At 34.5% G+C, this 23,143-nt stretch overlaps 1 protein-coding gene across 1 annotated transcript; it reads left to right on the top strand.

Annotated features, from left to right (window-relative positions):
- Window positions 1-5,460: 5,460 nt before the first annotated feature.
- On the top strand, window positions 5,461-21,777 carry LOC126829445 (histone-lysine N-methyltransferase 2B). The gene is made up of 16 exons (XM_056102916.1): window positions 5,461-6,512; window positions 7,000-7,191; window positions 7,744-7,995; window positions 8,893-9,132; window positions 9,896-9,965; window positions 10,080-10,211; window positions 10,602-10,649; window positions 10,737-11,061; window positions 11,471-11,575; window positions 12,442-12,552; window positions 13,061-13,215; window positions 14,063-14,256; window positions 15,255-15,368; window positions 16,101-16,288; window positions 16,907-17,807; window positions 21,764-21,777. The coding sequence occupies exons 1-16, from the start codon at window positions 5,963-5,965 to the stop codon at window positions 21,775-21,777; spliced, it is 3,591 nt and encodes a 1,196-aa protein (XP_055958891.1). The 5' UTR covers window positions 5,461-5,962.
- Window positions 21,778-23,143: the final 1,366 nt, after the last annotated feature.

The following is a 23,143-nucleotide window of genomic DNA, read 5'->3' as shown; positions in this document are numbered from 1 at the left end:
TTAAATAAAACCAATTTCAAAGATTTATCTAACAGAATTAATTCGTTATTAACTACAGAACGTTACAAGCAATCTGTTCTTTCAGAAAGATGGCGAAATATGTTGAATCTGGAATCTATTCTGAAATTTAACCATAAATAAACTGGCATTCAGAAATACAACACTGGAAGGGGCCTAATGTCAATGGTTTTCTGGCCAGGTCAAATTAAAGAAGGAAACAACAGTAACTTGTTATCCTAACTGATACACCAACATTTGTTTATAAAGGTGGTCATTTCGTCTGGCATTAATTGATATATTTGGTCGAGTTGTAATCTTGTCCCTTGGTATCAAGCTGGTCAAAAGCTGTCCGCGTCTTTCAGTGCAGTGAAAGTGATGAGTGATACATGATGGGGCTTCCTGCTGCTTTAACCCTCTAAACTCTCAAATCTTGCCTCAAGACAAATTTCTATAGGATACTGTGTAAATGTGTGAAAACGTTAAAATGTAATATATTAGACCATAAAGTGTTAATGATAGTCACATCCACACTAATACCAGGGCCTATCAGGTTTCTCTTAATATTAATTAACACGTAGATTAAAGGATTTGTCTAACATAAACATATGATCAATGAAGATTTCTGAACCCCAAAACTGATCCTTTAACTTTAAGTGACGACAAGAGATATTTTTAAAATCTGATAGGTTGCCAGCTGTTGTAAACATCTTTGATTTAGGACAAAAACGAAAGTGGACTTGGGTAGATTCGATGTGCTGTACGATTAAATTTTGATTTCTAAATATTAAGCGGAAGTTAGTCTGTTTACTAATTTTAGTTTCGTTTTTTGCTTTTAAACTGTCGACAATAGAACACAACATCGGTTCTATCGTCACGTGGCTTCTACGTGTATTTGTAGACTAAAATTTTAAAATTTAAAGAGATACCCACTTCACAAAGCAAACCAACATATTAAATTTGTTGTTATTTTTTTAGCCAAATCAAACATGTTTAATCATTTTAATACCAATACTGAACAGTAAATACGAATGAACATGTAGAAAGTAATTCCCTAACCCTAACCCGAATGAACATGTAGAAAGTAATTCCCGGACAAATCTGACCATCTAGAGAGAGATAGGGGTCTTCAATACACATCAGATACCGATAGTTTTTTATTCTTATCTTAATGACAATATCGATAAGTACCTGGTTCACAATCGATAAATCAATACAATTCCTTTATTTTTCTCACAGTATTATTGACAACTGTAAAAATGACTTTGACTTAATTATGGTAGTAATTAGGCTTATTGTAATCCTTTCACGGTCACATGCATTACGTGCTTTCCAATACATTTACATGTAATTATAGTCTTATGAAGAAATGATTTTATATTTTGTGTATCTGAAACAGAAGTCAATCTTTAAGAAATAAATTGTATACATGTACATGTATATACTGTTCTAAGCCTATTTTCATCCCGAAGAATACTGCAATGACCAGGAAAAAATAATTCATATTGACCTAAAGATAATTGTTATTGAGCGTCAACCACTGAGCCTATTATACCGTTGCGTTCGTCATCGTTTCCCATGATGACAACAATACCTGCACATACGGTATAATTTGTAGATTTTGAAAAATCATTATCTCCAAACATATTTTGGTAACAAATATATTTTCCCTAGTAATTTGAATCATACATGTATTCAATCCATGGTTATAGGTCAATGTGTTTAGGGTTGAGGTTACATGTAACTTGAAAATATATTTTTAAACCACTACATGTAGCTACGACAAACCCCTTGTTCAAGTATACTTAGTTGTAAGGTAAGGGCTATTGGGCTATGTTTAGTATTCTTGTAAAGCCGCTGTGGAATTGTGTATATTTTGTGTGGATTATGTTTTTGTAAATATATTTATATTTTTTTAATACCTATGAAAAAAAAACCCAACCTGAACAGATGGTACATTAATATTTTTTGTATCCCTGTCAAAATGAATAAATTATATTTACCTGTTTAGGATTTCTGAAATGCCTGTCTTCTCTTATTTTTTTCTTTTTGTCTATTATTTTGCCACTTGTATTTATCCCTGGGTCCAAGTGTTGGGTGATTTGCGGTGAAGCACGGGCACTAAGATAATTATTAACGACGGTGGCGGTTGTTAAACTGGTTGATCCCTCAGGTCTTTGTATAGGTAGATCAACATCCACCAGTACCCTGGGGCAGAGGCGGGGATCACAACTAGTCTCTAATATCCCGTCTACCCCGGGGTCCAAACTCTTCACATTGTTGTTATTTAACAATAGATTATCGCCATGAATAGAAGATTGACGGCTGTAATCCGGAGAGACAGCCGAGATGTTCAACGATGTCATGGCTGGGGAATTTCCCGAAAAACTTCCAAGAGAATTGCTCGAGTTATTCGTTGATTTAGAGATATCATTTAGAGGGCTCGACAGTCTTGGAGCCTGTGGCATATTCCGATATAAATATAATTTAGGCTTTGTGGCCTGTCCTTCGCACTCCGGACGGGCTGAAATCGGTAGAGTAACATTTGGTGTGGTAGGAAAATTGAAAGAATTATCCTGTTCCATTTGAAACACTGACGTTGAATTCATCTTCTCTTCTAGGTTTTTTTTCACAAATATAAATATTTCTCAAAACACCATACCTAAATAAATTCCCAAATACATATTCACTTCAATAACAAGAACGTTCGTTAATTAAAAATAATTCCCTTTCGAAACCGAATAAAACCCCTGTTGACACTTCATTGAACTTCATCCTAATGAGTTCTCGGGAGTATTATTAGGCCTACTCTAACCCAAATCTATTCACAAAATGGGAAAGAGTATCCAGTCCAGCTTCTTATTTCATATCTGATTTAGAAACCCGAGCACATCGTCCGTAAACTGTCAAATAACATTCACATGCTTATGTTTGTAAACACCGAACAAAAATATCCAAAAGCTAACGTAAACTTACTAAATTGGGGTCACGATTATCCCCTTTCATTGGCTACCCCTCTCCACTAACACTGTCAGTCGCCGTACTGAATCACAACAAACGCACGAGGTTTACACACTGGCCCTGAATTCTGGGAAGGTGTGTAATCCATACTATCGCTGCAGAGTTGGTCAAACGGTCTAAAAAAAAGTAAATAAATGCTATAATTTGCGACTTCCAATATATCACGATTTTCAAATATGCAACCCAGTCGATGAATAAAAGTTTCCGTTTCGCCTCGGTATTTTTATCCTATTGTTTATTTATAAAACATGCAAAAAAATACAACTGACATTAAATTTGGCGGGTACTAGTGGCATACTGATTGGTTAAACGCGGGCCCTAACTATGAATAATGAGTTCATATCGTAGAAATACTCTGATTTTGAGAGCTATGTTGACTTTTTATGCGATTATTCAGCATATTTAGAGAATATGAGTTATAAATGTCCCATGGAAAGCTAGATATTCTTGCGGAACTAAGAAAATGGCATTAAATTCAATATTTCTCTAGATCGCATCACGCGCTGGCGGCCATATTGTTCTCATCGGGAACAGCAACATGGCGCGGCTTCGTTTTCCAGGCCGCCCAGGATATAGATTTGACCGTTTAGGCATCAGATATGGCTTAGATGATGCACGTAATGCGAAAGATCCCACTTTAGCAATTGTAGCTAATATACACAGAGGGTTACGATACTTTAGGGAGTTATGTGGCGAATCTGACGAGGTAATCATTCAATTCACACTTCCTCAATAAGAAAATGGCCGACATCGACGAAAAAACGATTACCATATTATGAAATATTGGAGGAATTATCGTTGATAAAACATAATTATACCAATCTATATCATCCCTGTTATGAACTGTATGTTTACAAATGATTGTCACGTTCATTGTGTCTACAAATAAATAGATTCAAACTAGATTCCCTGCGTAGGTTGCCCAACCAATATTCATGATGACACAATTTGTCATTGACAGTTTTTGCTAAAAACGTTTTATTTATGTGTTTAGTAACATGAATAGCTTATCGTGATGATTATATAGATTAACAAATACATGACTAATACGATTAACATGTTGACAACTTGTTATAACTTTTATTTATGACAGTAAGCTTGTTTTAATCACAAATGTTATGACTTTCATGTGTGTTGTAGCCTATCTAATAAGCTTATTTTATGTCTGCAAGAATAACAGAATCAGAATAGGCTTATTTTTTTACATCAACTGTAGTCTTGACTCAACCCTATTTTAACTGGATGAAAGTTATATTATGTATTTATTAAAAATTACATCCTCTATATTATGTAGGGCATATATCCCAAATAAACGAATAGCCTGTGTAATTTACAGTATTCCATAGAAATCCTAAAATGCTGAATTGAATCTTGCCCAACAATAAAAAGTAGGAAAGCAAACATCCACTCTCTTCGCGGTCATATTACAAATCAATGTCAAATGAAGAGTCCAGGTTAAGAACGGTCTAATTGACATTTTTGTCTTTTCGCATAAAAGGCAAAACAGACTTTTGGACGAGAATGCTTGACGCGAACAGAACTAGTGGGTTTAATTACAACTTCAAAATGATGTTTAATACGAATCATAATTACCAGTACAACAACTGACTCCCAATTTTCAGCCAAATTAAGGTCAAATAAATACGATGGACTTGTATTTGTCCGGGGGGCCATTTCAGAAGGGCCTTGGTTCGATGTGACTCTGATCGTTTTTACCTGAAATTGATTGTTGCACAGAAAGCTTATACAATTTGCTACCAGATGGCGCCATTAACTGTGGTTCGTTGAAAAGTGACTTAGCTCGTTCTTCCCCGGGGCTCTTCAAATATAAACTGCACATTTATTGTATATATACAGTATTTATACAGTAGATTGTTATCTAAAGTTTTCTAAATGTACAATCTGCAATAAATGTGACATATTGAATTTTATCAGCTTATAAGATAAATATGGTGTGTTTTTCTCTCTTCAGGATGAAGAATTTGAAGGGTTTACAAACCGAGATGTTGTCAAAGTTACTAAAAAGTTAGCGCAGGCCATAAAACAGCAATTACGTGATCAAGACAGTCTGGAAAAAAGTACTGTTAACAAAAAGAAACAGACTACTGATGGATTAGTAAGCACACGACTTAAGTCTACTAAAAATTCACTAGAAGAGCTACCTACATCAGAAAGAACACGCGGAAGGAAGAAAACAGTTTTAAATAATTCTTATGCAGATGTCATTAAAAAAGGTTTAGGCAAACGGTCATTGACTCCCATTATCGCTAAAGTAAAAGATGTGAAAAGACTTCAAGATGGCCCAAAAGAGAGAAAATATTCACTTAAATCTCCAGTAAGACTTAAATCTCCAACGACACCCTCCAAATTAAAATTATCCGTTTCACCTAAAAGCGAGAAAAAGCGTGGTCGTCCACCCAAAAATGCAAGTGTCTCAGAATCTCAAAAAGTTGTTTCTCCCGTGCGGAAAGTCGGGCGTCCAAAGAAGATTAATGTTGAAGTTTCTAAGGTAATCAAAACCAAAATTGTGTCGGCTAAAATTGCTAAATTTAAAAACTCAGAAAATGACCGAGCCAAGAAACTTTTGGCGAAGGCCAAGAAAGGTCTTATTCCACAGTCGAAACTTTGTTTATTGTCCGTGGATACTGAAAATACACCAAAGCAACAACGTAAATTTGTGCTGCCCTCCAGAAGTTCGCGATCATCAAGGGTGATTATTCCTACAAAGCGTTTCCTGGAAGATGATAGCTACGATGTATCTATAAAAAGGAGAAGTTTGACTTCTATAAACACCTCTGAAGCTGTTCCACTAGCCTCTTCTCCTTTTATTGAGCCATTAACTGCTGTGTCCACCTTCAGCCCACCGTCAAATCAATTATTTGTGGAAAGCAATTTAGCTTCATTAGAACGGCGATATTCTTTACCACACAAAGCTTTGTTAGACATGCCTTTAGTCGTCGAAGGCAAACGTCATCGGAAACCTAGTATTAAAATGAGGTTGAAAGTAAAACAGTTTGGTCGATCACTAAAGTCTGGAATGTTAACACCCGATGATGATGGAACAGATAGCTCTTCTACCACATCATCTTCAAATGGAAATTCCTCACAGTCATTGTTCTCTTCAAAAAAGAGTCCTCTGGCTCCAGCGAAACTTGGTGTTTTCAACCGAGCAGGCCCAATGAATTTAACTCGCAGAACAGACGGTAAGGGTCAAGATTTTTCAGCATCCAAGACCAGCAGCATCATTCTACAGAAAGCTAAACTTCAACTCAATAGACCTGCGTTAAACAGATCTAAGGCAGCTTTAGCGCGATCTCTCAAAGCCAAAATGAAAAAGGAAGCTAAATTAATCAAACACGAAGATTCAATGGAGATGACTCAACTTTCGCCACTTCCTCATCTTCAACTCTCTCCTCTCTCAGGTTTACGACAACCATTTGATTCTCCTATCAGTCCACAGAGGGGAACTTTATCTCCAGGTGGATCAGGCTTTGGTAAGAACAAATTATGATGTAAACGTCTTCTTTTTCAATTCTTCAATCATCTTTTATATGAAATGTAAACTCAAGGTTCGATGTCATATAATAAATGTTTAACAAACAGTTTGACAATCAATCAGTTACAGAGAAACAAATCAGAAGATTATTACACAAATGGTAACCAAATCCATAATTCATTTAAATAAAATAAAACTGCAACTAAATACTTTGTCACATTTGATAAGCAGAAATTAGGAAGAACCCACAAGAAGGGTGCTGTAGTTCTCAACAGCAAATACTGCAGGTGCTAGTTAGACTCAAAATCTATTTCTTTATATACATTAAGTTATGGTTGGGTATAAAAGTTTTCAGTATAGTTTATATATGATGAAATTATTGAACTGAACATCGTAAAAAAATTGCATAAGTGCCATAGGTAGCTACTTTACAATGTACATGTATAATTGTTTCATATTTGTTAATGTAATTATTTATTTTAAAGGTATGGGAAAAGTTGATAAGGTTGTTAAGAAAAGAAAGTTCCGTAAAAGTCAGTGTGCCGTTTGTAGAAATAAATCTGTTGTAGCCAATGATATGAAGGGTGTTCCCTTCTGCCAAGCCTGTGATAAGTTTTTACGTATACATACCAAACGTAAATTTGTCAAGCCAGATGATTACGTTTGTAAATTAAAAGGTAAGTGTGGTTAAAACATGAAACTGATTTTCAGGATGAAGTGTTGCTTTGATAATGAAATTATTACTCACTGAAGTCAAAGAGTTAAAAAAAAAAAATAAACACAGAAAAAGATTGTATTATAACTGTTGAGATAGACAGAAAAAACTTTTATATTTTCTACACTACATGAAGATCTGACCAGTTGTACTCAAAGATCGTGTCAGGGGTCGTACGAGCGGCTTTTGACCCTATGACATCAGATATTGATTAATCAATCAGCGTTGACGTTTCTTGTGGCTTACCCACAGTTCCGTGCATCGCTCGCCATGTTCTCGTCGTGACATACCATTTCATTGGCTAATCCCTCGCTTCAACCAGAACGCCTGTTATATAACAACTCTTCTAGATCCTAGTGTAGTAAAGACAAGTAAAAGGGAATTTTGAACTATAAAAAATGAAACGAAATAGGATCTGTGTTTTAATCAGATTGCAAAGGGGAGGAAGCTAAGCGTATGGGTTTTGTGATAAACTGACAATTTATTTTGTAATTAAATGTGAATATTATTTCAGGAAAGTGTAAAATAGATTATGAAAGAAAGAGATTTTGTAAAGCGTGTAGATTATGGAAGTGTCTTGATATCCAAGATTTAAACGAGAAATTAAAATCTTCACCTAAATCTCCAGCGTTTACCATCAGTACACCGTCACCAGTCAATATACTCAGCCCTGTATCTAGAACCGAGGGGACAAGTCCAGAAAAAACAGTCAAAAGTAAAATAGAAACACCTAATAAAGAACCAGGAGCTAAAGAGAATCTTCCAGGTAATATTTAGATCTGGCTGTTCTTGCTAAAAATAGATAATGAGATATGGCTGTCTAAGTTTATATTATCTATTTTTAAATTGAATTATTAAGTGGCAATCATTTGTCATTCCATTTAAATGTTACTATCCGCTGGTTGTTTATAGGCTGGTCATGTGAATTAATGTCTAAATATTAATTTACATGACATTTGATGCTAACTTATTAAGACTATCTTATATATCTGAAACTTATAGACAGTGATGAAAATATAATTCAGTACCGGTATGAGCACGGCAGTCGACAATTCAACAAAAGTTTTTAAGAATCTTGTAAAAGCAAACGAAAATAGGACTAGTATTGTATTGTTGCCAATAGAGATATATTCTACTAAATTAAATCATAATAGCATAGTTCATAAAATAGCAAATAAGAAAAATTATTATCCCAACATATTTTTCCTAAAGAATTTACCGTCATCTTTTCTCAGACAATGAATTAAGACACTTTTCATCAAACGATTTTAGGGTGGCTAAGTGGGTAAGACGCTAGCCTGGAGGTCGGGTGTTCGATCCCTGCATTGGCCGAGAAAGTTCATGCAGATTTTCCGGCGTGGTTTTCCCTTGTCAGTGATGCAGGATGGAGGGCCTGACAAGGACAGCTGTCTAGTTGTTCGCATGGGATGAAAAACCGAGGCCCTGTGTACACATTGGCATGCACTTAAAGATCCCTTGACAGTTGGAATTCGATATAAGAGTAGGCCGTAGTGCCGCTGTCGGGCAAAATTTTCCTCATAGCACACTGCATGGCGTATGCCCGTCTTCATTAGCCCAGTTCAGAGCAAAACAGTAGGACGTTAAACCCCATTTTATTTCATTTCATTTCCATAAATATTTAGTTGTTTTATTTCTGTTACAGATGAACATACAATGCCAACAATAGATAGTCCCGAAAAAATATCAGCCAATGAGGAATCACCAGTCACTGATCGTCATGGTGATCATGGACCTAGAATAAAACATGTCTGTCGTAGAGCTGCGATGGTTGTACGTAAACCTGTGGCTCGTTTCCCTGGTCAAACAGATGAACCAAGTTTAAGTGCTCTTCCAAATAAAGAAAAACAACAAATTTTAAAAGAAGAGGAAGAAAAGGCAAAAAGTAAGTTTCTTATCTGACTAATTTTTTTATAATAGTAGATTTGTGAAATGAAATTGGGTTTAACGACCTACTGTTCTGCTAATGAAGATGAGCATATGCCATACAGTGTGCTATGAGGGCAATTTTGCCCGGACAGCGACACTATGGCCTACTCATATATCAAATTTCAACTGCCAACTGATCTTTTACGTGCAAGCCAATGTATACATGGGACCTCGGTTTTTCATCCCATCCAAATGACTAGACAGCTGTCCTTGTCAGGCCCTCCGTCCTACACCACTGACAAGGGGAAACCACGTCTGAAAATCCCTATGAATTTTCTTGGCCAAAGCAATGATCGAACACGTGATCTCCAGGATAGCGAGCCAGCATCTTACCCACTTACCCACCGTGGTTCCATAATAGATTTGTTGAAGTGATTTTAGAGTATTCTAGTACAGAATGACTCAACATTTGAATCTTACGAATGAAATATGGAATGTGTAGAATTTTGAATATTGTAGTGTAAATACAAGATTGTCGTGAAAAAACATGTTATGAATACCCAAGACTAAATATAAAACATTTACAGACAGATCTTTCAGCATGTTAGGACCAAGACTCTGGAATACCCTTCCAGAAAGTGTAAAACAATGTCAGACTATAACAGATATTAGCAATACAATACAAGGACATCCAATACATGTATGTTGACAACATTATTACCACAAACATTATAAGGGAAACAACTCTTGTTAATATTTTTCGGGAAATATTTTTGCAGGGTTGTCTGAAGAAGAAATGACACCAGAAGCAGCAGATCATATTCCTGGACGAAAGAAGCCTATGGACAAGTAAGTTTTTAGGCTATAATGATCATCACAAATAATAAAAACACTAGGGTACGAAGAACATTGATATAACTAAAAGTTAACTTGTATACCTGTTTATACCACAATATTTTACAGAATAATAGCTAGTCGTGTAGAAAGTGCTAAATTAGTTCGTGATTCTGGTCAGGTTGGTAAGAGAAGAAAGATAAGGTGTAAAGAATGTGCTGGATGTTTAGCTGAAGATTGTGGTAAATGTAAACAATGTTTGTAAGTAATGCTTCTTTATATTTATTATATTGTGTAATATCATGAAATCTTCCTGATTTCCAGATCAGATTTAAAGGAATGAGGAGCTAGATTGTAAAATAAGGCCCATGGAAATGTGATGAAGGTGTTCTATTTCAATGTAAATTAAAGGGCAACTACCTGAATCAATGAAATTGTAGTTATTTCATGTCAGTTGCCAATTGGCGTTAATAATAATATAATTACCAGTTGTTGGCCTTTACGGACTAGTTGAACCATGTATTAGTTACAGGCATAACTCCTTGGAATTTGAAATTGTTTTCACTTGTGGGGTTCACATGAAATATGAATACTTGGCCACTAATCTGTTTAGAACAGAATACAATATCTTGTTTTTGTTTTATTATCCAGAGATAAACCAAAGTTTGGTGGAAGTTGTAAAATGAAGCAGGCTTGTATGTAAGTAGATTTTCTCTTTATTTGATTATATTTGATTGCTGTTCTCCTATTGATCAACATGAGTTGATGATTGATTTTATTTTTCAGCCATCGTCGTTGTTTGAATCCACGATATGGTAAAGTAGCCACAGCAGCTTTTATAACACTGAAAGAACAACATCCTAAAAGTCGCGAAGATGATAAAGATAGAGATGGAGGGAATAATTCACCACATAGTACGAGTACTACAACTAGTAGTGTATCAACTACCGATACTAACACATCAACATCAACTAATAAACAACCTCCATCTGGTGGCAATAATAAAGTAACCAATAATCAAGCTGTACTTCATTCGTCTGCTTTCTTACCGCATAATATGGCTAGTGAAGCACATAGATTACCACCCACTAAAAGGCTGCTAAAAACAAAGGTGAAGTATATATTAATTCTGTTTTTGCATTTCCTCATATTCATGACGGGGGGTTGGATGGCCGAAAGGTTAGCACATGCGCGTTGTATCATAAGGCCTGTCATTGAGTCAACTGGCATGGTTTCGAATCCCCGGTTGTACGTGACAAGGAGTAGGGTCGCCTGTCCAACCTCGTGGGTTTTCTCCGGGTCCTCCGGTTTTTTGAAATAAAAAAAATTAAACCATATGTTAGTCCCAAAATGACCCAGTTTGTGTTGAGTGGATGTTAAACCCCATTTCTCTCTCTCTCTCATATTCATGACAGCATCATTTCTAGAGTTACTGCCCCTGGTTTAATTTTGTAATTTTGTAATCATAGTCCATAGATTGAATAAATTCTCAATAACATTAAATTTATTTTTCCAACCAGATTTTATCCAAAAATAAAGTTTTACCCACTGTTCAACAAATCTCCACCAATCGTCAGTGGTCTTCAATACCTGTTGGTCCACATTATATTAAAGCTGAATTTAAGGTAAGCTAATCTGTTTTATATATCCTGAATACGTTGAGGTAACTTTATAAAACAACTTGTGTAGGGTTAGTGGTGTGCCCTAATTTAAGGTAAGCTAATCTGTTTTATATATCCTGAATATATTGACGTAACTTTAAATAACTTGTGTAGGGTTAGTGGTGCTCATTGACAGTGTGTTCTTAAATTATGTTACAATTTTAAAAAACAGGTTTGTTTGTAACATGCAGGGATGATTTCTTTTGAAAATAGTCCCTATTTGGGTATGACGAAGCTCTAAGCTATTGGAAATTGTCTCTACTTGGGTATGATGAGACTCTAAGCTATTGGAAATAGTCCCTATTTGGGTATGACGAAGCTCTAAGCTATTGGAAATTGTCTTTATTTGGGTATGATGAGACTCTAAGCTATTTGAAATTGTCTTTATTTGGGTTGGAAATTGTCCCTATTTGGGTATGAGGAAGCCCTAAGCTATTGGAAATAGTCCCTATTTGGGTATGACGAGGCTCTAAGCTATTGGAAATAGTCCCTATTTGGGTATGATGAGGCTCTAAGCTATTGGAAATTGTCCCTATTTGGGTATGAGGAAGCCCTAAGCTATTGGAAATAGTCCCTATTTGGGTATGATAAGGTTCTAAGCTATTGGAAATAGTCCCTATTTGGGTATGATAAGGTTCTAAGCTATTGGAAATAGTCCCTATTTGGGTATGACAAGGCTCTAAGCTATTGGAAATTGTCTCTATTTAGTATGTGTTAACAACAAATAAATCAACTGAACGATTTGTTTAGAAATATGGTTTTAGAAAAAGTTTACCCAGTTTTTTTAAATTAATATTGTACTTATGTTCCCAGATGATTATATTTTACAGGATAAATATGATGTGGATACAGCGTGGGCAGGAGGAATGGCTTTAGTTGTATCTAGTCAATCATGTGTTCGTAATTCTTGTTATTTATGTGGAAGTCTAGGACAGCAAGAGGTAAATATTCACATAGATATTTGTTTGTTTGGGGGCAGTCTGTATCCCTGTATTTGGAAAAAATATGGTGAAAAAAATATAGTATTATTGATCCTAAAGGTTAATTTACTGTCTTGGTTTCAAACATGACTTGGGAGCCATAGTAGCTAAGAGAGCAGTGCGATGGCTCGCTAGCCTCGAGGTTTCGAGATTTTCTGGTGTGGCTTCCTCTTAACAGTGGTGCAGGACAGAGGGCCTAGCAAGGACAGCTGTCTAGTCCTTAGGATGAGACGAAAAACCAAGTTCCTGTATCTGTATAAGAGTAGGCTATAGTGCCACTGTACTGGCAAAATTTCCCTCATAGCACACTGTATGGCGTAAGCCCGACTTCATTTTCCCAGTTGGAGCAGAACAGTTGGACGTTAAATTTCATTTCATTTCAACCCCCTTTCTCTTTACCTCTCTTTTCAGTAACATTGCCAAATCGAAACTCCACAGAGAAATTTCTAACCTTGATATTTATTTACAGATGGTGTATTGTTCTATCTGTTGTGAACCGTTTCACATGTTTTGTTTAGAGGAAGATGAGAAACCTCGAGACGATGATCGGGATAGTTGGTGTTGCCAGAATTGTCAGTTCTGTAATGTTTGTGGATATCAGTTCAATCTCTTATCTTGTGATAGGTAAGATCTTGGCCGGCTCTGAGTTCACTAAGCATTCTCAGACTTAAGTTAAGAATTTACTCAATTTTCAATCCAAAACTCAAAACTTTGCATATAGTTTCCTATTAATGTATTTGATACATTAAAACAAAAAACAAAAAAGTATAAGGGGCTATATTTTAGGCGAACAATTTTGAGTAAATTGTTAACTTAAGTCTGAGAATGCTTCGTGAATTCGGGCTCTGAGTTATTTATTTTAACCATTTTCACCCAGCTGTGAAATATACCTGTCCATCAATTTGTTTGCCAGGTAGTTCAAATATAGCACTTGATAGTGATATATACAATTCACTTCATAGACGTGTTTGGATCAGGAACTGGTCGCTAACTGCTACCCCATCTTGTTCTTGAGGTGACGCTCTTTGAAAACGCCTAAGGCTCCGTCAATTCAAGTCCGATCAAGTCCGATCGACATGAAAATTGGTATGCATTGATGTGGTTAATTAGATTTTTGAATTTCATCCAACAACACGGTCAGTTCCTGGTCCATAGTATGATCTCACTTAAACTCTAGAAATACAAGAGAGATTGGATTTTTAGATTTCAATGTAGTAATTGCAACATTCATAAAATGTTTGACTGGCGAAATCTTAAAGTGAGACTCTGGATTAGACGCGACATGGAACATAACTAAGGCAGAAAATTACAGGAAAATGACATATAACTACGAAGATTTCAATATTATTAAAGTTTCAGCAAGGTTTTTAATATTAATTCCTTTTAAATAGATGTCATTCAACAATGTTTAGGACCTAACTATCCTAATATAGTTTCAGCAATTGTTTTAATATTAATTCGTTTTAAACAGATGTCATTCAACGTACCATCCTGAATGTTTAGGACCTAACTATCCTAATAAACCAAGTAAGAAGAAGAATATATGGGTGTGTAGTAAATGTGTTAAATGTAAAAGTTGTGGTGTAACGACACCAGGAACAGGAAATGCTACATGGATGTACGATTTCTCTCTATGTTTTGATTGTGGTAAACTCATGGATAAAGGTGAGGTTCTTGATTCATTCATTCATTCAAACAGTGTATGTGACACCATCTATATTTACATGTTGAATTAAAGGCATATTGTTCCAGACTACAAGACACATAGACTTTGACACCATAGTCTTATCTCCAACCTCGTGTTTTTACTTGGGTCCTCCGGTTTCCTCACACTGCTAAAGACCCCTACGCGCAGGCAAATTATTGAAATAAAATTGACCATATGTTAGTCCCAAAATGACCTAGTTTGTGTCGAGTGGACATTAAACCCCATTTCTCTCTCTCTCTCCATAGTCTTATCAAAAACTACTCAAATAGATCGATATCAATCCTAACAGAAGTTATGACCATTTAAGGTTCCTCTAACTTTCTGTTGATGTCATGTCAACATCTTCTTTTTCTCAGAGACTATTTGTTGATATTTGAATGATATTCTATTTCTATTAATGACATAAATCTCATCAAAGCATTAAGCCTACAGTTTTTTGTTTTAATTGTTGAGATTACTATGTACAGAACTCTTGTTACGTTTAAATACAGAGAAATGATTAATGTCTGTCTCTCACATTAATGTGTTAACTGCAATCATCTCTATTTTCATACTCATTTAGGTTTGGATTTTAATCTGTAGAAATAAAATCAAAGATGTCTGTTCGTCCATCACGCTTCCACCACATATAGGTGTGTGTGTGTGCATGTGTTTACCCGTCACGCTTCCACCCCACATAGGTGTGGATGTGCATGTGTTCGCCCCTCACGCTTCTACCCCACATGTGTGGTATCAAATTAACCAGCATGACCCTGTGAATGTTTTAGGGGCCATCCAATTTGATCCCCCAGGCTAATTTGGCCCCTGGGGTGAATTTGAAGCCGGGTGAAGCCGGATATCCTTCTAGTATTCAAATATTGAGAGGAGATCATTTTTTTGGAGAAAAAATAGTGAGTTTTATTAAACAGGTTATGATGACTAATATTGGTAGATATAATTAGATATTTATTTTCAGGTAATTTCTGTCCAATATGTCATAAATGTTATTCTGATGATGATTGGGAATCTAAGATGGTACATTGTGCCATATGTAATAGTTGGGTTCATGCTAAATGTGAAGAACTTTCTGGTGAGTTATTACAAACATGAATTACTACACAAAATATGGTGATCAGCTATTAAATATAATAAATTTCCTTGTGTCAGATAAAAGTATTTATCAGGGGATTTTCTTTGCTAATAATATTTGTGATATTTTTAGAATAAAATTAACTGAAAACAAAACAAGTAAAAAGTTTTGAAACAGGATCTTGGCCTTTAATATTTAATTTTTCAAATGTCACTTGATAGACATGACGTCCACATGGTTGACAAGGAAAATCAATTGTATTTGTATAGCACAAATAAACATGTAATCATTAATCAATGAACCCTTGACAGTTTAAATTCGTAAAGATGATGGACAGGAACATTGCAACATGGGAAAAACTCTTCCTGCATCACACACGTATCATAGTACATCAATCTGATTCAAACACAGATCCTATTTCATTTTGTTTTTATAGTTCATAATTTTGTTTTACTTGTCTTCACAGCACTAGGTTGTTACATAACCGGTGTTCTGGTTGATGTGAGGATTAGCCAATGAAACGGTCTGTTACGATAAGTTCTTGGCATGTGATACACAGAACTGTGGGTAAACCACAAGAAAGGTCAACTCTGGTTGATTGATCAATATCCGACGTCATAGGGTCAAAATCCGCTCGTACAACCTCTGACACAATCTTTCACTACAACTTGTCAGATGTTGATATAGATGTGTATTTTAATCCGATTTATTTATTGTGTTATATTTGTATAGATGAGATGTATCAACTAGTGTCATATTTACCAGATAATATAAATTATACCTGTAGAATCTGTTCTACACACAAACCAGCACAATGGGAACTAGCTATGAAACAGTTATTTTTAGATGGATTAATGTCAGTATTAAGAACTCTGATCAGTTGTAAGAGTGCACATCATTTAGTTAAAATAGATAGAGAGGTGAGTATTATTACATTTAGTTAAAATAGACAGAGAGGTAAATATTATTACATTTACTAATATTTGGATATTGATTAATGCTAGGTTCCCACTGTTGTCTGATGCATTATGGTAGGATTGTCCCTATTGAGTCCATGATCTGCTTACGTGTATATATGTTTGGATACGTTTCGATACGATCAACACGATTGCTACGACTGACCTCAATATATGATAAGACCTAATAGGATCACCACGATTACTCCATGATTAAAACCACGATTTCAATCGTAGCACGAGTGGTGACAGTGGGAACCTAGCTTAAACAGGGTGTTATTTCTTTCACCATGAAACTAAATGTTAATGATTTTAAATAATACGCTAAAAGATTTGTTGAACTTTCAAATTCAAAGTTAAAACAAGTATGTTGCCGTGATAGATTTGTACTGATTTGTTTCTGATTGGGCAGACGGTATGCAGAGAAATGTTTAATCAGGAGTTCTGGAGTTCTCCCTGGTGTTGGGTGAGAAAGTTCTGCTAGAATCTAACAGTCTTCTGTTGGGATTACCTTAGAATATATTTACTGATCACTTCTGCTAATATTTACTTTGAATAAAACAAATTTGTGTTTTTTTTCAGAAGAGATTAAAACTAATCAAGGATAAAGAAATGAAACAGGAGAAAAAGAATTCGGGAGAGAAAGATAAAATCTCTCCTAATAGAAATGTTAATAGTGCTAAGAAAAATCTCTTTGAGACATTTTCAAAAGAAATGAATTCCATACAAATACCTGAGAAAAATGATTGGTTAGAATCAATGGATGTTGATGAACCAGATTCGTGCAATTTAACATCAAAACCATCAGAATCACAAACAACACCAGATAAATTGACATCAAAACCATCAGAATCACAAAGAACACCAGATAATTTGACATCAAAACCATCAGAATCACAAACAACACCAGATAATTTGACATCAAAACCATCAGAATCACAAACAACACCAGATAATTTGACATCAAAACCGTCAGAATCACAAACAACACCAGATAATCTGACATCAAAACCGTCAGCTGAATGTAAAACCACCGAATCTGTGGAACAAATCGTAGAGGAAACCCCCATTGACTTAGATATATTTTACGATTTAGTTGACAATGAAGTTGTGAATAAAATATATGGAATATTGGCTGAAATAGACAGTCCTGTTAAATCTAAATCACCACAAGTTACACAATATCATCCCAAATTGTGTAACGGACCTAGCAATATTAGTAAATATTCAAATAATTGTTCAGATAGTGCTCAAGAAACTGTTTCGAAAGATAGTCCCTTAAATTGTGCTTTATCCGATGACGCAGAATTTACAGATAAAAATACATCATCACAAACTAGTGTGCATAATAGTGTAACATCCGAACATTCTCATTTAATAAACGGTGACATTGCTACAGGAAGTGATCAACAATGGACAAAAATTATAGACAAATCTAATGATTATAGAAATATCTATAATTCTGTATTAAATAAAGATCAGTGTGAGGCTTGGAATGATAAAGACATTCAGAATAATGAAATAGTTGATAAAATTGAAAGTAATAGGATAACTATTGTAGCACAAAATTTTGAAATAGAAGAAACAGAAGAACATCATGAAACAGATTCTAAAGATGGTGGAACTGATGATAGTTTTAATAAAGAATTTCAAAATAATCCATTAGATTTACAAGCTGTAGCAGAAAATGTTAGAGAACAGAAATATGATAGTATTGTAAGTACATACCGGTATAAGCTTGTCTGTGTATAATAGTTGGGATACGTGATGGAATGTTCAGGAATAAAATTCTCTCAATCCTGCAGGGTGTCAATCTAGAGTTTTGGTTGACAAGGTGCCAACTGTATATAAGATTATCTCGACTATACCCCATGCCTGAAGTAAATTCACAATGTTTGATTATTACATCCCACTTCTAGTATCAGGACGGACAGAAATCTGACAGGCTTTAATTTCTAGTCACTTGATTACAATGCTGTTAATCTTCTCGGTCCCCCCCATTTTGTTCAATTTGAATTCAATCTGATAAAAATACACATCTATATTTCATTTTGTTTTTTTTTATACTTTCGATGGCCTCCACTATATGAAGATCTGACAGTTGTAGTGAGGGTCGCATCATGGGTCATACAAGCGGCTTTTGACCCTATGACGTCAGACATTGATTAACCAATCAGCTTTGATGTTTCTACTGGATTACTCATAGTTCCCTGCACCTCATGCCAAAAACTCGCCATAACAGGCCGTTTCATCATCCAGAACGCGAGTTATATAACAACTCTTCCCGATCCTAGTTTAGTAAAGACAAGTAAAACGAAATTTTGAACTATAAAAAATGAAACGAAATAGGATCTGTGTTGTAATCAGATTGATTTGAACTAGTTATTACCATAGAGAAGCCTCACTGCTTGGTGGTAAAATGGCCATTTTATCCTATATGAAATGCAAGAATGGAGAATATTTTATTTTTACAGGAAGAATTTAGTGAAGATATTGTACGTATAATACAGTTTGCTGTAAACCACACTTACTCTAGTTCGAGACGTAAAATGAACCAGTCAACAAAATCAATATTTATTAAGGTACGATACAAATATTTATGTAATGAAAAATTTTTCAGCTCTTTGTATCATATATTTGTTCAATTAGAAACAGATTCACTTTAGTACTCTTTTGATCTGCTCATTGAATGGTTAGAGGAGATATATAGTTTTAGACATGTTTGATATATTTCTGTGTTTATTTTAGCAAATGGAGAGATGTTTTCCATGGTATAACGTCAAGTTATGTAAATTATGGGATCATAATAAAGCTTTACCAATGTAAGACATTTTTTATTTTATCTTTATTAAGAATGTATGATTAATATAACTGTTGTGGTTGGGAGGATCACGTAGCTAACTGTTGTGCAGGGCTGCCGACAACCAGTATCGCAGCGCAATTTGCGATACATATTTTGTCTGTTGCTAATCAAAAATTAAAATCAAAAGTTTTTGATTCGCAGTAACTGCGAATCATTAATATGCCTGTCATTTTGGATATTGACACAAGGATAATCCACATTCGAAGACTAAAAGGCTTTCTGAACACTTTCAACGTGTATAAAATGTTGAATAAAATTTTATAAACAAAACTGAATTCTCCGTGTGACATTTTTTCTCGAACTACCCAGACACAATTCATTATACGGTACTATATAAAACAGGGACATAACTCTATGAATAGGGACTATTAAACCGGAAATAGGGAATCAAGTAGTACCACTCACGTTGCGAGACATCAAGTAATTATATTATATTCATTTTGAAAGAAATAAATCCAGTGTATCCCCCACGTATTGTAAATAAAATATAAAAAAATAAATATAAGTTAACGTATTGTAAAATGATAAATCAAAGTAAAAATTCCCGTAAATATCGCGATTGTCTAATTAATCGAGGTGTGCCCGATTGAACAAAAATAGCAATACACGATAAAAAGCAGACGAAATTGTTTTCTAACGAAGATTTCTAACGTAACAAAAAATAACAATTAAAATGATTGGGGCCTTGGAAGTCACTGTTAAGAATTGGCTTCAGACATAAGACCTAACTAAATGTCTACATCACATTCACAAACTGTAACAAGTATTTGTGGCAGTGCTAAAAAAATCTAAGAATAGTAAGAATGGAATTTAATCATATTTGTTATGAAGTAAAGTAATATCTTGTTATTTAGGTTTTTATGTTGAAACTGAAAAACTGCTAATCAGTTTTTAAATTTGCTAATCAAATTTGGCAAAATTGGACTTTTTGATTAACAGTGCTGCTAATCAACTGTGAAAAATTACCGACAGCCCTGCTGTTGTGTTTAGGAAGATCACGTAGCCAACTGTTGTGGTTGGGAGGATCACATAGCTAACTGTTGTGGTTGGGAGGATCACGTAGCTAACTGTTGTGGTTGGGAGAATCACATAGCTAACTGTTGTGGTTGGGAGAATCACATAGCTAACTGTTGTGGTATTTTTGAACATAAAACAAACAGTACATCATTAAAACACAGTCAATACAAATTAAAACAGAAGAGTAATAATATTTGTATGTTTTTTTATATTTTTATTAGAGGAATGTTACCTGAAGCTGTGTTACCACCAAGTGATGATCATACGTACGCTCAATGGTTACATCAACCTCCATTACTTACTTCACCACAACCATCACCATTTAAACATATAACTAGCAGTCCTATAAAATCATTATTTACTACAGGTAATCATATAACTACCTGTCCTATAAAATCACTATTTACTACAGGTAATCACTCCTATAAAATCATTATTTACTACAGGTAATCATATAACTACCTGCCCTATAAAATCACTATTTACTACAGGTAAACATATAGTTCACAGTCCTATAAAATGATTGCTATATTAATTTATAAAATGTTTATATTTTAGCTACAAGAAATACGATAAGTGTATCATTACAGAGTACAATAGAACATGATAATAGACAATGTTCTTTTTGTTTACATTATGGTGATGATAAACCAGATGTAAGTATATATTACTGTATTTTTACTCCTGTCTGACATTAGGGCACTAGATTTCTCACTAATTTGTCCTTCTTATTTTCCCAGCCCTATTATGGGTATTGCCAACCACAGAGACAGATAATTGTTCCTCTATGACTGGGGTCCATTGGTGTGCTAACAAATTGACATGGAATTAAAAATAAAAGTAGGCACAAATACTTTTGTCCAGTTATGTCTAGGCAAACTTTACCTTAATATAGTTAATAATGTGCCAAGATCAGAATAAATTATAGTGTCAGAGTATATATCAGTCAGAATGTATTATTGTGTCAGAGTATTTGTAGATCAGTGAGAATGTATTATATAAGTATTTTTATGATTTGTTACAGGATTGTGGTAGATTATTATATTTAAGTCAAGATGATTGGGTTCATGTTAATTGTGCATTATGGTCAGCAGAAGTATATGAAGATGGTGATGGTTCATTACAGAATGTTCATACAGCTGTTGCTAGAGGGAGACAACTGGTGAGTATTATTATGATTGTACTATTCAAGTATTCTAAGACAATATTGAAATGTTATTTCTATATTTGATTTATTTTAAATAATACATTTCCTTTATTTGAATGTTTATTTCTGACTATAAATTGATTTCACTGAAATAATAGGAGACAAACAGACTGATCAAATTCCACATGGTTTATTTATTTTGAGTGACAAATACCAGAAATCTGTTTGAACAGCTTTGAAACACTGTTTAAATGTAAATATTGTAATTTATGTGTGAGCACTAGAGCATTTCCCTCAGTGACATAGATTATAGCGCGATATATTATTTTGATTATAATTTGTCTGATCAGTGACGTAGATTATAGTACAATATATTATTATTATCATAATTTGTCTGATTGTAATTTATAAGTTAAATATAATTAGAAGAATTATATGTCATTAAATTGATATGTTGCATTTGAGATTTCTTTAATTGTTATTTAAAGTTTTTGAAATCATTAGAATTTGAATGCTATGTCGTTAAATTGACATGTTGATGGATGAATTTTTTTAATTGTCATTTAAAGGTTTTGAAATCCTTAAATTTTGCAATTGAAAGCTTAATTTTTTTGGTACTTGAATTAGGTAATCTTAACTCAGATAATTATATTAAAGTTTTTAAAACAAATTAAACAATTCTGTGTCTTCCTAGATGGTGATCAGAAGAATAATCCAGTCATAAATTGTTTTATAGTTTCTGATATTTTACTTTATACAATGATTATAGATAAAGCTATATTTTATATAATTTATGTTTCAGAAATGTGATAGTTGTTATAAATCTGGTGCTACTGTTGGTTGCTGTAATAAATTTTGTTCAGCTAATTATCATTTTTTCTGTGCTAAAAATAAACAGTGTGTGTTTCAAACGGATAAAAAGGTTTACTGCCATCAACATGCTGATAACGCTGTTATAGAGGTAGGTTTTAAATCTCCAGTCACGGTTATTGTCAGTAAATAAAACTGGTTTATATTATGTGGAATATTTTTAGAAACAACAATTATCCTACTTATCTGCAATTATCGGAAACTTTGTGATAATTTTCCAAACAAATGTATTTGAGGAAAGTATCTGGATAACCATCAGGACATTCATTAGATGTAAGCAGGAGCCACAGTGGCTCAGTGAGTAAGTCATAGGCTCGCTAACCTGGAGGTCGGGTGTTCGATCACTGCGTTAGTTGAGTAAGTTTATGAGGATTTTCCGGCTTGGTTCTTCCTTGTTAGTGGTGCAAGACTGAGCGCCTAGCAACGGACAATGTTTAGTGTTTCAGATGGGACAGAAAACCGAGGTTCGGTATACACATTGGAGTGGCAGTTGGAATTCAATATAAGAGTGGGTCGTAGCGCTGCTGTCTGGGCAAAATTTCCCTCATAGCACACTGTACGGCATATGCCTGTCTTCATTAGCCCTGTCGGAGCAGAACAGTAGGACGTTAAACCCCATTTCATTTCATTTCATTACACCAAAGCAATAGGTCAGGTCATTCATTAGACCTAAGACTAGAATATTTTTAATGATATAACCCGTATTTTGATGATCATTGTAGAACAGTTGAGTCAGGGAAACTAATCATTTTGTTTATATTTTCAGTGTATACATAAAGGAAAGTTTTCAGTAGAACGTAGAGTATGTGTTAACTGTGATCAAACTAAATTTAATAAGAAAACATGGAGTAGAGGTTTAGATCCATCATATATAAATATACAAATTGGTAAATATTCATGATTCTAACTTTATATAACAGTT

Source organism: Patella vulgata, chromosome 8 (assembly GCF_932274485.2).
Source record: "Patella vulgata chromosome 8, xgPatVulg1.2, whole genome shotgun sequence".
NCBI lineage: Eukaryota > Metazoa > Mollusca > Gastropoda > Patellidae > Patella > Patella vulgata.
The sequence above is the reverse complement of the archived record's forward strand: the minus strand, read 5'-3'. Positions and strand labels throughout refer to the sequence as shown.

Coding starts and splice junctions, on each gene's coding strand:
- LOC126829445 (XM_056102916.1), top strand. CDS start 5,963: ATGCCTTTAGTCGTCGAAGGCAAACGTCATCGGAAACCTAGTATTAAA. Junction 11,062..11,470: donor AAAGGCTGCTAAAAACAAAG/GTGAAGTATATA, acceptor TTTTCCAACCAG/ATTTTATCCAAAAATAAAGT. Junction 16,289..16,906: donor TAGTTAAAATAGATAGAGAG/GTGAGTATTATT, acceptor GTTTTTTTTCAG/AAGAGATTAAAACTAATCAA.